The sequence below is a fragment of the Coregonus lavaretus genome (assembly GCF_964263955.1).
Source record: "Coregonus lavaretus genome assembly, chromosome: 4".
Lineage (NCBI taxonomy): Eukaryota > Metazoa > Chordata > Actinopteri > Salmoniformes > Salmonidae > Coregonus > Coregonus lavaretus.
This window is the reverse complement of record NC_139991.1, coordinates 78,250,261-78,263,111: the sequence shown is the minus strand read 5'-3', so window position 1 is coordinate 78,263,111 and position 12,851 is coordinate 78,250,261. Positions and strand designations below refer to the sequence as shown.

Below are 12,851 nucleotides of genomic sequence, written 5' to 3'. Positions count from 1 at the left end.
ATATGTTCATTAGAAAGTTACCAGCCTCAGAAATTGCAGCCCAAATAAATGATCTGCGCATGTGTGGTTCCCACCGTGAAGCATGGAGGAGGAGGTGTGATGGTGTGGGGTTGCTTTGCTGGTGACACTGTCTGTGATTTATTTAGAATTCAAGGCACACTTAACCAGCATGGCTACCAGAGCATTCTGCAGCGATTTGCCATCCCATCAGGTTTGTGCTTAGTGGGACTATCATTTGTTTTTCAACAGGACAATGACCCAACAAACCTCCAGGCTGTGTAAGGGCTATTTGACCAAGAAGGAGAGTGATGGAGTGCTGCATCAGATGACCTGGCCTCCACAATCACCCGACCTCAACCCGATTGAGATGGTTTGGAATGAGATGGACCGCAGAGTGAAGGAAAGCAGCCAACAAGACTGTTGGAAAAGCATTCCAGGTGAAGCTGGTTGACAGAATGCCAAGCGTGTGCAAAGCTGTCATCAAGGCAAAGGGTGGCTACTTTGAAGAATTTAACCCTTTTTTGGTTTCTAGATGATTTCATATGTGTTATTTCATAGTTTTGATGTCTTCACTAGTATTCTACAATGTAGAAAATAGTTTTTAAAAAATAAGAAAAATCCTTGAATGAGTAGGTGTGTCCAAACTTTTGACTGGTACTGTACATCAAAAGTAGAAACTGAGATGGTCAACTAACTTGATATCCCACTGCTGGCTTGCCTCTGAAGCTAAGCAGTGTTTGTCCTGGTCATTCCCTGGATGGGAGACCAGATGCTGTGGGAAGTGGTGTTGGAGGGCCAGTAGGAGGTGGTCTTTCCTCTGGTCAAAAAATAACAAAATAATACCCCAGGGCAGTGATTGGGGACATTGCCCTGTGTAGGGTGCCGTCTTTCGGATGGGACGATAAACGGGTGTCCTGACTCTCTGTGGTCACTGAAGACCCCATGGCTCTTATTGTAAGAGTAGGGGTGTTAACCCCGGTGTCCTGACCAAAGTCCCAATCTGGCCCTCTGACCGGCGAATCAGAGCGGAGCAACGGGAGGAGATTTCTACGATTTTACTGAGTTACAGTTCATATGAGGAAAGTAGTCAATTGAAATAAATTCATTAGGCCCTAATCTATGGATTTCACATGACTGGGGATACAGATATTCATCTGTTGGTCACAGATACCTTTAAAAAATGAGTCTCACAATGGGCCTCAGGATCTCATCACGGTATTTTTTTACATTAAAATTGCCATTGATAAAATGCAATTATGTTTGTTGTCCGTAGCTTATGCCTGTCCATACCATAACCCCACCGCCACCATGGGGCACTCTGTTCACAACGTTGACATCAGCAAACCGCTCGCCCACACAACACCAAACACATGGTCTGCGGTTGTGAGGCCAGTTGGACGTACTGCCAAATCCTCTAAAACGACATTTGAGGCAGCTTATTGTAGAGAAATTAATATTAAATTCTCTGGCAACAGCTCTGGTGGACATTCCTGCAGGCAGCATGCCAATTGCACGCTCCCTCAAAACTTGAGACATCTGTGGCATTGTGTTGTGTGAAAAAACAGCACATTTTAGAGTGGCCTTTTTATTGTCCCCAGCACAAGGTGCACCTGTGTAATGATCATGCTGTTTAATAGTGGATGGATTATCTTGGCAAAGGGGAAATGCTCACTAACAGGGATGTAAACAAACGTGTGCACAAAATTAAAGAGAAATAAGCTTTTTGTGCGTATGGAACATTTCTGGGATAATTTATTTCAGCTCATGAAACACTTCACATGTTGTGTTTATATTTTTGTTCAGTGTAAGTAATAGCTTCTTCAATATGAGATGAAAATAATATTGTCCAACCCATTGGGTATCTCCCCTTACAAGCCATGTCTTGAAATATGCAGATAGATGGATTAAAAGTAAACTTACATTGTAAAAATGTCTGCCAGAAATTTGTTTCATTTCAGAAAACTCAATAGGTTCTCCTTTTTAGTCTTTAAGCCAGAGGAAAGGACCAGTGTGAGGCAGAGTCCCAAAAGACACCCTATTCCCAATAGGGCTCTGGTCAAAAGTAGTGCACTAGGTAGGGAATAGGGTGCCATTTGGGAAGCATTCATGATGTATGCAGGGACCAACGTAGTGCACTGATCAGAATCCTGTTGATACATACATAAACATGGCATGTAGTTCATACATTTACAACCAAATTCCCCCAGAGAGAGACAGACAGACTGCTGAGGAGGCAGCTGTACAGGACTCATCAATACACATTAAGACTGGAGGATGAACACACAACAACGCATCAAAACACACTGATACAGTCTCAGCTGAATAGTAAAGCAGGTGATGACCTCAGTACAGTAGCTGAATAGTAAAGTAGGTGATGGCCTCAGTACAGTAGCTGAATAGTAATAGTAAAGTAGGTGATGGCCTCAGTACAGTAGCTGAATAGTAAAGTAGGTGATGACCTCAGTACAGTAGCTGAATAGTAATAGTAAAGTAGGTGATGGCCTCAGTACAGTAGCTGAATAGTAAAGTAGGTGATGACCTCAGTACAGTAGCTGAATAGTAAAGTAGGTGATGACCTCAGTACAGTAGCTGAATAGTAAAGTAGGTGATGGCCTCAGTACAGTAGCTGAATAGTAAAGTAGGTGATGGCCTCAGTACAGTAGCTGAATAGTAAAGTAGGTGATGACCTCAGTACAGTAGCTGAATAGTAAAGTAGGTGATGACCTCAGTACAGTAGCTGAATAGTAATAGTAAAGTAGGTGATGGCCTCAGTACAGTAGCTGAATAGTAAAGTAGGTGATGGCCTCAGTACAGTAGCTGAATAGTAAAGTAGGTTATGGCCTCAGTACAGTAGCTGATTAGTAAAGTAGGTCATGACCTCAGTACAGTAGCTGAACAGTAAAGCAGGTGATGGCCTCAGTACAGTAGCTGAATAGTAAAGTAGGTGATGGCCTCAGTACAGTAGCTGAATAGTAAAGTAGGTGATGGCCTCAGTACAGTAGCTGAATAGTAAAGTAGGTGATGGCCTCAGTACAGTAGCTGAATAGTAAAGTAGGTGATGACCTCAGTACAGTAGCTGAATAGTAAAGTAGGTGATGACCTCAGTACAGTAGCTGAATAGTAATAGTAAAGTAGGTGATGACCTCAGTACAGTAGCTGAATAGTAATAGTAAAGTAGGTGATGACCTCAGTACAGTAGCTGAATAGTAATAGTAAAGTAGGTGATGACCTCAGTACAGTAGCTGAATAGTAAAGTAGGTGATGGCCTCAGTACAGTAGCTGAATAGTAATAGTAAAGTAGGTGATGGCCTCAGTACAGTAGCTGAATAGTAAAGTAGGTGATGGCCTCAGTACAGTAGCTGAATAGTAAAGTAGGTGATGGCCTCAGTACAGTAGCTGAATAGTAAAGTAGGTGATGACCTCAGTACAGTAGCTGAATAGTAATAGTAAAGTAGGTGATGGCCTCAATACAGTAGCTGAATAGTAAAGTAGGTGATGGCCTCAGTACAGTAGCTGAATAGTAAAGTAGGTGATGACCTCAGTACAGTAGCTGAATAGTAAAGTAGGTGATGGCCTCAGTACAGTAGCTGAATAGTAAAGTAGGTGATGGCCTCAGTACAGTAGCTGAATAGTAAAGTAGGTGATGGCCTCAATACAGTAGCTGAATAGTAAAGTAGGTGATGACCTCAGTACAGTAGCTGAATAGAAATAGTAAAGTAGGTGATGGCCTCAATACAGTAGCTGAATAGTAAAGTAGGTGATGACCTCAGTACAGTAGCTGAATAGTAAAGTAGGTGATGGCCTCAGTACAGTAGCTGAATAGTAAAGTAGGTGATGGCCTCAGTACAGTAGCTGAATAGTAAAGTAGGTGATGGCCTCAGTACAGTAGCTGAATAGTAAAGTAGGTGATGGCCTCAGTACAGTAGCTGAATAGTAAAGTAGGTGATGACCTCAGTACAGTAGCTGAATAGTAAAGTAGGTGATGGCCTCAGTACAGTAGCTGAATAGTAAAGTAGGTGATGACCTCGGTACAGTAGCTGAATAGTAATAGTAAAGTAGGTGATGACCTCAGTACAGTAGCTGAATAGTAATAGTAAAGTAGGTGATGGCCTCAGTACAGTAGCTGAATAGTAAAGTAGGTGATGGCCTCAGTACAGTAGCTGAATAGTAAAGTAGGTGATGGCCTCAGTACAGTAGCTGAATAGTAATAGTAAAGTAGGTGATGGCCTCAGTACAGTAGCTGAATAGTAAAGTAGGTGATGGCCTCAGTACAGTAGCTGAATAGTAAAGTAGGTGATGGCCTCAGTACAGTAGCTGAATAGTAAAGTAGGTGATGGCCTCAATACAGTAGCTGAATAGTAAAGTAGGTGATGGCCTCAGTACAGTAGCTGAATAGTAAAGTAGGTGATGACCTCAGTACAGTAGCTGAATAGTAAAGTAGGTGATGACCTCAGTACAGTAGCTGAATAGTAAAGTAGGTGATGGCCTCAGTACAGTAGCTGAATAGTAAAGTAGGTGATGGCCTCAGTACAGTAGCTGAATAGTAAAGTAGGTGATGGCCTCAGTACAGTAGCTGAATAGTAAAGTAGGTGATGGCCTCAGTACAGTAGCTGAATAGTAAAGTAGGTGCTGACCTCAGTACAGTAGCTGAATAGTAATAGTAAAGTAGGTGATGGCCTCAGTACAGTAGCTGAATAGTAAAGTAGGTGATGACCTCAGTACAGTAGCTGAATAGTAAAGTAGGTGATGACCTCAGTACAGTAGCTGAATAGTAAAGTAGGTGATGACCTCAGTACAGTAGCTGAATAGTAAAGTAGGTGATGGCCTCAGTACAGTAGCTGAATAGTAAAGTAGGTGATGACCTCAGTACAGTAGCTGAATAGTAAAGTAGGTGATGGCCTCAGTACAGTAGCTGAATAGTAAAGTAGGTGATGACCTCAGTACAGTAGCTGAATAGTAATAGTAAAGTAGGTGATGACCTCAGTACAGTAGCTGAATAGTAATAGTAAAGTAGGTGATGGCCTCAGTACAGTAGCTGAATAGTAAAGTAGGTGATGACCTCAGTACAGTAGCTGAATAGTAAAGTAGGTGATGACCTCAGTACAGTAGCTGAATAGTAATAGTAAAGTAGGTGATGGCCTCAGTACAGTAGCTGAATAGTAAAGTAGGTGATGGCCTCAGTACAGTAGCTGAATAGTAATAGTAAAGTAGGTGATGGCCTCAGTACAGTAGCTGAATAGTAAAGTAGGTGATGGCCTCAGTACAGTAGCTGAATAGTAAAGTAGGTGATGGCCTCAGTACAGTAGCTGAATAGTAAAGTAGGTGATGGCCTCAGTACAGTAGCTGAATAGTAATAGTAAAGTAGGTGATGGCCTCAGTACAGTAGCTGAATAGTAAAGTAGGTGATGGCCTCAATACAGTAGCTGAATAGTAAAGTAGGTGATGGCCTCAGTACAGTAGCTGAATAGTAAAGTAGGTGATGACCTCAGTACAGTAGCTGAATAGTAATAGTAAAGTAGGTGATGACCTCAGTACAGTAGATGAATAGTAATAGTAAAGTAGGTGATGACCTCAGTACAGTAGCTGAATAGTAAAGTAGGTGATGGCCTCAGTACAGTAGCTGAATAGTAATAGTAAAGTAGGTGATGACCTCAGTACAGTAGCTGAATAGTAATAGTAAAGTAGGTGATGACCTCAGTACAGTAGCTGAATAGTAAAGTAGGTGATGACCTCAGTACAGTAGCTGAATAGTAATAGTAAAGTAGGTGATGGCCTCAGTACAGTAGCTGAATAGTAAAGTAGGTGATGGCCTCAGTACAGTAGCTGAATAGTAATAGTAAAGTAGGTGATGGCCTCAGTACAGTAGCTGAATAGTAAAGTAGGTGATGGCCTCAGTACAGTAGCTGAATAGTAAAGTAGGTGATGGCCTCAGTACAGTAGCTGAATAGTAAAGTAGGTGATGGCCTCAGTACAGTAGCTGAATAGTAATAGTAAAGTAGGTGATGGCCTCAGTACAGTAGCTGAATAGTAATAGTAAAGTAGGTGATGGCCTCAGTACAGTAGCTGAATAGTAAAGTAGGTGATGGCCTCAGTACAGTAGCTGAATAGTAAAGTAGGTGATGGCCTCAGTACAGTAGCTGAATAGTAAAGTAGGTGATGGCCTCAGTACAGTAGCTGAATAGTAAAGTAGGTGATGGCCTCAGTACAGTAGCTGAATAGTAAAGTAGGTGATGGCCTCAGTACAGTAGCTGAATAGTAAAGTAGGTGATGACCTCAGTACAGTAGCTGAATAGTAAAGTAGGTGATGACCTCAGTACAGTAGCTGAATAGTAAAGTAGGTGATGGCCTCAGTACAGTAGCTGAATAGTAAAGTAGGTGATGGCCTCAGTACAGTAGCTGAATAGTAAAGTAGGTGATGGCCTCAGTACAGTAGCTGAATAGTAAAGTAGGTGATGGCCTCAGTACAGTAGCTGAATAGTAATAGTAAAGTAGGTGATGGCCTCAGTACAGTAGCTGAATAGTAAAGTAGGTGATGGCCTCAGTACAGTAGCTGAATAGTAAAGTAGGTGATGGCCTCAGTACAGTAGCTGAATAGTAAAGTAGGTGAATAGTAAAGTAGGTGATGGCCTCAGTACAGTAGCTGAATAGTAAAGTAGGTGATGGCCTCAGTACAGTAGCTGAATAGTAATAGTAAAGTAGGTGATGGCCTCAGTACAGTAGCTGAATAGTAAAGTAGGTGATGGCCTCAGTACAGTAGCTGAATAGTAATAGTAAAGTAGGTGATGGCCTCAGTACAGTAGCTGAATAGTAAAGTAGGTGATGACCTCAGTACAGTAGATGAATAGTAATAGTAAAGTAGGTGATGACCTCAGTACAGTAGCTGAATAGTAAAGTAGGTGATGGCCTCAGTACAGTAGCTGAATAGTAAAATAGGTGATGGCCTCAGTACAGTAGCTGAATAGTAAAGTAGGTGATGGCCTCAGTACAGTAGCTGAATAGTAAAGTAGGTGATGGCCTCAGTACAGTAGCTGAATAGTAAAGTAGGTGATGGCCTCAGTACAGTAGCTGAATAGTAATAGTAAAGTAGGTGATGGCCTCAGTACAGTAGCTGAATAGTAAAGTAGGTGATGACCTCAGTACAGTAGCTGAATAGTAATAGTAAAGTAGGTGATGGCATCAGTACAGTAGCTGAATAGTAATAGTAAAGTAGGTGATGGCCTCAGTACAGTAGCTGAATAGTAATAGTAAAGTAGGTGATGACCTCAGTACAGTAGCTGAATAGTAATAGTAAAGTAGGTGATGGCCTCAGTACAGTAGCTGAATAGTAAAGTAGGTGATGGCCTCAGTACAGTAGCTGAATAGTAATAGTAAAGTAGGTGATGGCCTCAGTACAGTAGCTGAATAGTAAAGTAGGTGATGACCTCAGTACAGTAGATGAATAGTAATAGTAAAGTAGGTGATGACCTCAGTACAGTAGCTGAATAGTAAAGTAGGTGATGGCCTCAGTACAGTAGCTGAATAGTAAAGTAGGTGATGGCCTCAGTACAGTAGCTGAATAGTAATAGTAAAGTAGGTGATGGCCTCAGTACAGTAGCTGAATAGTAATAGTAAAGTAGGTGATGGCCTCAGTACAGTAGCTGAATAGTAATAGTAAAGTAGGTGATGACCTCAGTACAGTAGCTGAATAGTAAAGTAGGTGATGGCCTCAGTACAGTAGATGAATAGTAAAGTAGGTGATGGCCTCAGTACAGTAGCTGAATAGTAAAGTAGGTGATGGCCTCAGTACAGTAGCTGAATAGTAAAGTAGGTGATGGCCTCAGTACAGTAGCTGAATAGTAAAGTAGGTGATGGCCTCAGTACAGTAGCTGAATAGTAAAGTAGGTGCTGACCTCAGTACAGTAGCTGAATAGTAATAGTAAAGTAGGTGATGGCCTCAGTACAGTAGCTGAATAGTAAAGTAGGTGATGACCTCAGTACAGTAGCTGAATAGTAAAGTAGGTGATGACCTCAGTACAGTAGCTGAATAGTAAAGTAGGTGATGACCTCAGTACAGTAGCTGAATAGTAAAGTAGGTGATGGCCTCAGTACAGTAGCTGAATAGTAAAGTAGGTGATGACCTCAGTACAGTAGCTGAATAGTAAAGTAGGTGATGGCCTCAGTACAGTAGCTGAATAGTAAAGTAGGTGATGACCTCAGTACAGTAGCTGAATAGTAATAGTAAAGTAGGTGATGACCTCAGTACAGTAGCTGAATAGTAATAGTAAAGTAGGTGATGGCCTCAGTACAGTAGCTGAATAGTAAAGTAGGTGATGACCTCAGTACAGTAGCTGAATAGTAAAGTAGGTGATGACCTCAGTACAGTAGCTGAATAGTAATAGTAAAGTAGGTGATGGCCTCAGTACAGTAGCTGAATAGTAAAGTAGGTGATGGCCTCAGTACAGTAGCTGAATAGTAATAGTAAAGTAGGTGATGGCCTCAGTACAGTAGCTGAATAGTAAAGTAGGTGATGGCCTCAGTACAGTAGCTGAATAGTAAAGTAGGTGATGGCCTCAGTACAGTAGCTGAATAGTAAAGTAGGTGATGGCCTCAGTACAGTAGCTGAATAGTAATAGTAAAGTAGGTGATGGCCTCAGTACAGTAGCTGAATAGTAAAGTAGGTGATGGCCTCAATACAGTAGCTGAATAGTAAAGTAGGTGATGGCCTCAGTACAGTAGCTGAATAGTAAAGTAGGTGATGACCTCAGTACAGTAGCTGAATAGTAATAGTAAAGTAGGTGATGACCTCAGTACAGTAGCTGAATAGTAAAGTAGGTGATGGCCTCAGTACAGTAGCTGAATAGTAATAGTAAAGTAGGTGATGACCTCAGTACAGTAGCTGAATAGTAATAGTAAAGTAGGTGATGACCTCAGTACAGTAGCTGAATAGTAATAGTAAAGTAGGTGATGACCTCAGTACAGTAGCTGAATAGTAAAGTAGGTGATGACCTCAGTACAGTAGCTGAATAGTAATAGTAAAGTAGGTGATGGCCTCAGTACAGTAGCTGAATAGTAAAGTAGGTGATGGCCTCAGTACAGTAGCTGAATAGTAATAGTAAAGTAGGTGATGGCCTCAGTACAGTAGCTGAATAGTAAAGTAGGTGATGGCCTCAGTACAGTAGCTGAATAGTAAAGTAGGTGATGGCCTCAGTACAGTAGCTGAATAGTAAAGTAGGTGATGGCCTCAGTACAGTAGCTGAATAGTAATAGTAAAGTAGGTGATGGCCTCAGTACAGTAGCTGAATAGTAATAGTAAAGTAGGTGATGGCCTCAGTACAGTAGCTGAATAGTAATAGTAAAGTAGGTGATGGCCTCAGTACAGTAGCTGAATAGTAAAGTAGGTGATGGCCTCAGTACAGTAGCTGAATAGTAAAGTAGGTGATGGCCTCAGTACAGTAGCTGAATAGTAAAGTAGGTGATGGCCTCAGTACAGTAGCTGAATAGTAAAGTAGGTGATGACCTCAGTACAGTAGCTGAATAGTAAAGTAGGTGATGACCTCAGTACAGTAGCTGAATAGTAAAGTAGGTGATGGCCTCAGTACAGTAGCTGAATAGTAAAGTAGGTGATGGCCTCAGTACAGTAGCTGAATAGTAAAGTAGGTGATGGCCTCAGTACAGTAGCTGAATAGTAATAGTAAAGTAGGTGATGGCCTCAGTACAGTAGCTGAATAGTAAAGTAGGTGATGGCCTCAGTACAGTAGCTGAATAGTAAAGTAGGTGATGGCCTCAGTACAGTAGCTGAATAGTAAAGTAGGTGATGGCCTCAGTACAGTAGCTGAATAGTAAAGTAGGTGATGGCCTCAGTACAGTAGCTGAATAGTAAAGTAGGTGATGGCCTCAGTACAGTAGCTGAATAGTAATAGTAAAGTAGGTGATGGCCTCAGTACAGTAGCTGAATAGTAAAGTAGGTGATGGCCTCAGTACAGTAGCTGAATAGTAATAGTAAAGTAGGTGATGGCCTCAGTACAGTAGCTGAATAGTAAAGTAGGTGATGACCTCAGTACAGTAGATGAATAGTAATAGTAAAGTAGGTGATGACCTCAGTACAGTAGCTGAATAGTAAAGTAGGTGATGGCCTCAGTACAGTAGCTGAATAGTAAAGTAGGTGATGGCCTCAGTACAGTAGCTGAAAAGTAAAGTAGGTGATGGCCTCAGTACAGTAGCTGAATAGTAAAGTAGGTGATGGCCTCAGTACAGTAGCTGAATAGTAAAGTAGGTGATGGCCTCAGTAGAGTAGCTGAATAGTAATAGTAAAGTAGGTGATGGCCTCAGTACAGTAGCTGAATAGTAAAGTAGGTGATGACCTCAGTACAGTAGCTGAATAGTAATAGTAAAGTAGGTGATGGCCTCAGTACAGTAGCTGAATAGTAATAGTAAAGTAGGTGATGGCCTCAGTACAGTAGCTGAATAGTAATAGTAAAGTAGGTGATGACCTCAGTACAGTAGCTGAATAGTAATAGTAAAGTAGGTGATGGCCTCAGTACAGTAGCTGAATAGTAAAGTAGGTGATGGCCTCAGTACAGTAGCTGAATAGTAATAGTAAAGTAGGTGATGGCCTCAGTACAGTATTTGAATAGTAAAGTAGGTGATGACCTCAGTACAGTAGATGAATAGTAATAGTAAAGTAGGTGATGACCTCAGTACAGTAGCTGAATAGTAAAGTAGGTGATGGCCTCAGTACAGTAGCTGAATAGTAAAGTAGGTGATGGCCTCAGTACAGTAGCTGAATAGTAATAGTAAAGTAGGTGATGGCCTCAGTACAGTAGCTGAATAGTAATAGTAAAGTAGGTGATGGCCTCAGTACAGTAGCTGAATAGTAATAGTAAAGTAGGTGATGACCTCAGTACAGTAGCTGAATAGTAAAGTAGGTGATGGCCTCAGTACAGTAGATGAATAGTAAAGTAGGTGATGGCCTCAGTACAGTAGCTGAATAGTAATAGTAAAGTAGGTGATGGCCTCAGTACAGTAGCTGAATAGTAAAGCAGGTGATGGCCTCAGTACAGTAGCTGAATAGTAAAGTAGGTGATGGCCTCAGTACAGTAGCTGAATAGTAAAGTAGGTGATGGCCTCAGTACAGTAGCTGAATAGTAAAGTAGGTGATGGCCTCAGTACAGTAGCTGAATAGTAAAGTAGGTGATGGCCTCAGTACAGTAGCTGAATAGTAAAGTAGGTGATGGCCTCAGTACAGTAGCTGAATAGTAAAGTAGGTGATGGCCTCAGTACAGTAGCTGAATAGTAAAGTAGGTGATGGCCTCAGTACAGTAGCTGAATAGTAAAGCAGGTGATGACCTCAGTACAGTAGCTGAATAGTAAAGCAGGTGATGACCTCAGTACAGTAGCTGAATAGTAATAGTAAAGTAGGTGATGACCTCAGTACAGTAGCTGAATAGTAAAGTAGGTGATGGCCTCAGTACAGTAGCTGAATAGTAAAGCAGTAGTGTTTAGAAGTTACCTGTGCAGTAATATTGTGTACTAGGTGTATTAAGTGGATACCTGTGCAGTAATATTGTACCAGGTGTATTAAGTGGATACCTGTGCAGTAATATTGTACCAGGTGTATTAAGTGGATACCTGTGCAGTAATATTGTGTACTAGGTGTATTAAGTGGATACCTGTGCGCTAAGTGTCTCCAGGGGGCTCTGGACGCGGGGGAAGGTCATTAGGGGGAGACCACGGTAATCTTGATTCTTCTGTTTGGTGGGGGTGGAGTGAGCTCCTTTAAAGTTGTTCACCACACAGATACCCTGAAGGACACAGGAGACAGAATGTCACTCAAACATTCGCTGACATGACACCTTCCCAGAGCAAAGGCTGAACAGTATTAGGGTTCCCACTCTTACACACATTACAAATACCATGATCCCATTTTCATGACTACAGGAAAGAATATCCAAGACAAGAGCCAAGCGCACACTGGCCAATTAATACATTTGATATATTTATAAAATTGACCCGTGGGCAATGTTCCCTCAAAAACGTCATTTATTTAGGCACTGAGCAAATCTCAGGTCTGCTGATGCCAAACTTGAACATTGTGAAAATTCTGTTCAACTTCCGGTGCGCATTTACTGTGAACACTGAGGCTGTACCCGCTTTAAGTTACAGTTTTAACAGTGGTCAAGTAGGCTACTGTGGCTATTTGATCATAATGTAGGCCTACCAGAGTGGCCTACCATCAAAACCAATGGAGGAAATGCAGCTCTGATTGGATATGGTGCACCGGTCTGTGTAGGGTATGGTCTGAGTCCTGCCTGTCAATACAATAGAATCCTACTCTGATGCATTCTGCCTACAACAACATCTCTTGCAGTTAGTTTTGCATACTAAGTCTTGCATAGTTCATTTTGTTTTGGTATATTACATTGAAAGTGGCTAATATTGCATATTGATTAGATCACAATTCCCACAGCAGAGCCAAACGTTGATAGTGTTAATTAACTAAAAGGGGAAAACTCTAGAAAGTTAAAAAGTTCAAATCTCGTGCTTCTCTGCGCGGGCTGATATTTCCTCTGCGTGGCAGGGGAGGGGAAGGTGCTCAGCTTAGAGGGAACATTGCCCGTGAGAACCCTTTAGATGCTGACAAACAAGAATATTAGACATCCTCATCAGGAAGATCAGCTCCCATTGTGTGCTAAAAGAGATCAAAATGAACAACGAAGCAGGTAAACGGCCGTTAGTCCTCACCAGGAAGAGAGCGATAGAGCTACCAAGGATGAACCCAGCGATGACGTCAGAACAGTGGTTCCGGTACTCCGAGACCCGGTTGAGCCCGGTGAGGAAGGCTGTACACAGGGTACCCAGGCACAGCACCGGTT

The 12,851-nt window shown here is 41.8% G+C and overlaps 1 protein-coding gene across 1 annotated transcript in view; it reads right to left on the bottom strand.

Moving 5' to 3' along the window:
- Positions 1-12,851, bottom strand: part of LOC311128406 (phospholipid phosphatase-related protein type 1) — a 77,133-nt gene that overhangs the window by 15,408 nt on the left and 48,874 nt on the right. The window contains exons 5-6 of the mRNA XM_084160528.1: positions 12,721-12,851; positions 11,649-11,780 (exon numbers count right to left, since the gene is read on the bottom strand). The exon at positions 12,721-12,851 is cut by the window's right edge and continues 46 nt beyond it. Coding sequence (XP_084016654.1) covers positions 11,649-11,780; positions 12,721-12,851 — 263 coding nt within the window. The remainder of the gene's footprint in view (positions 1-11,648; positions 11,781-12,720) is intronic.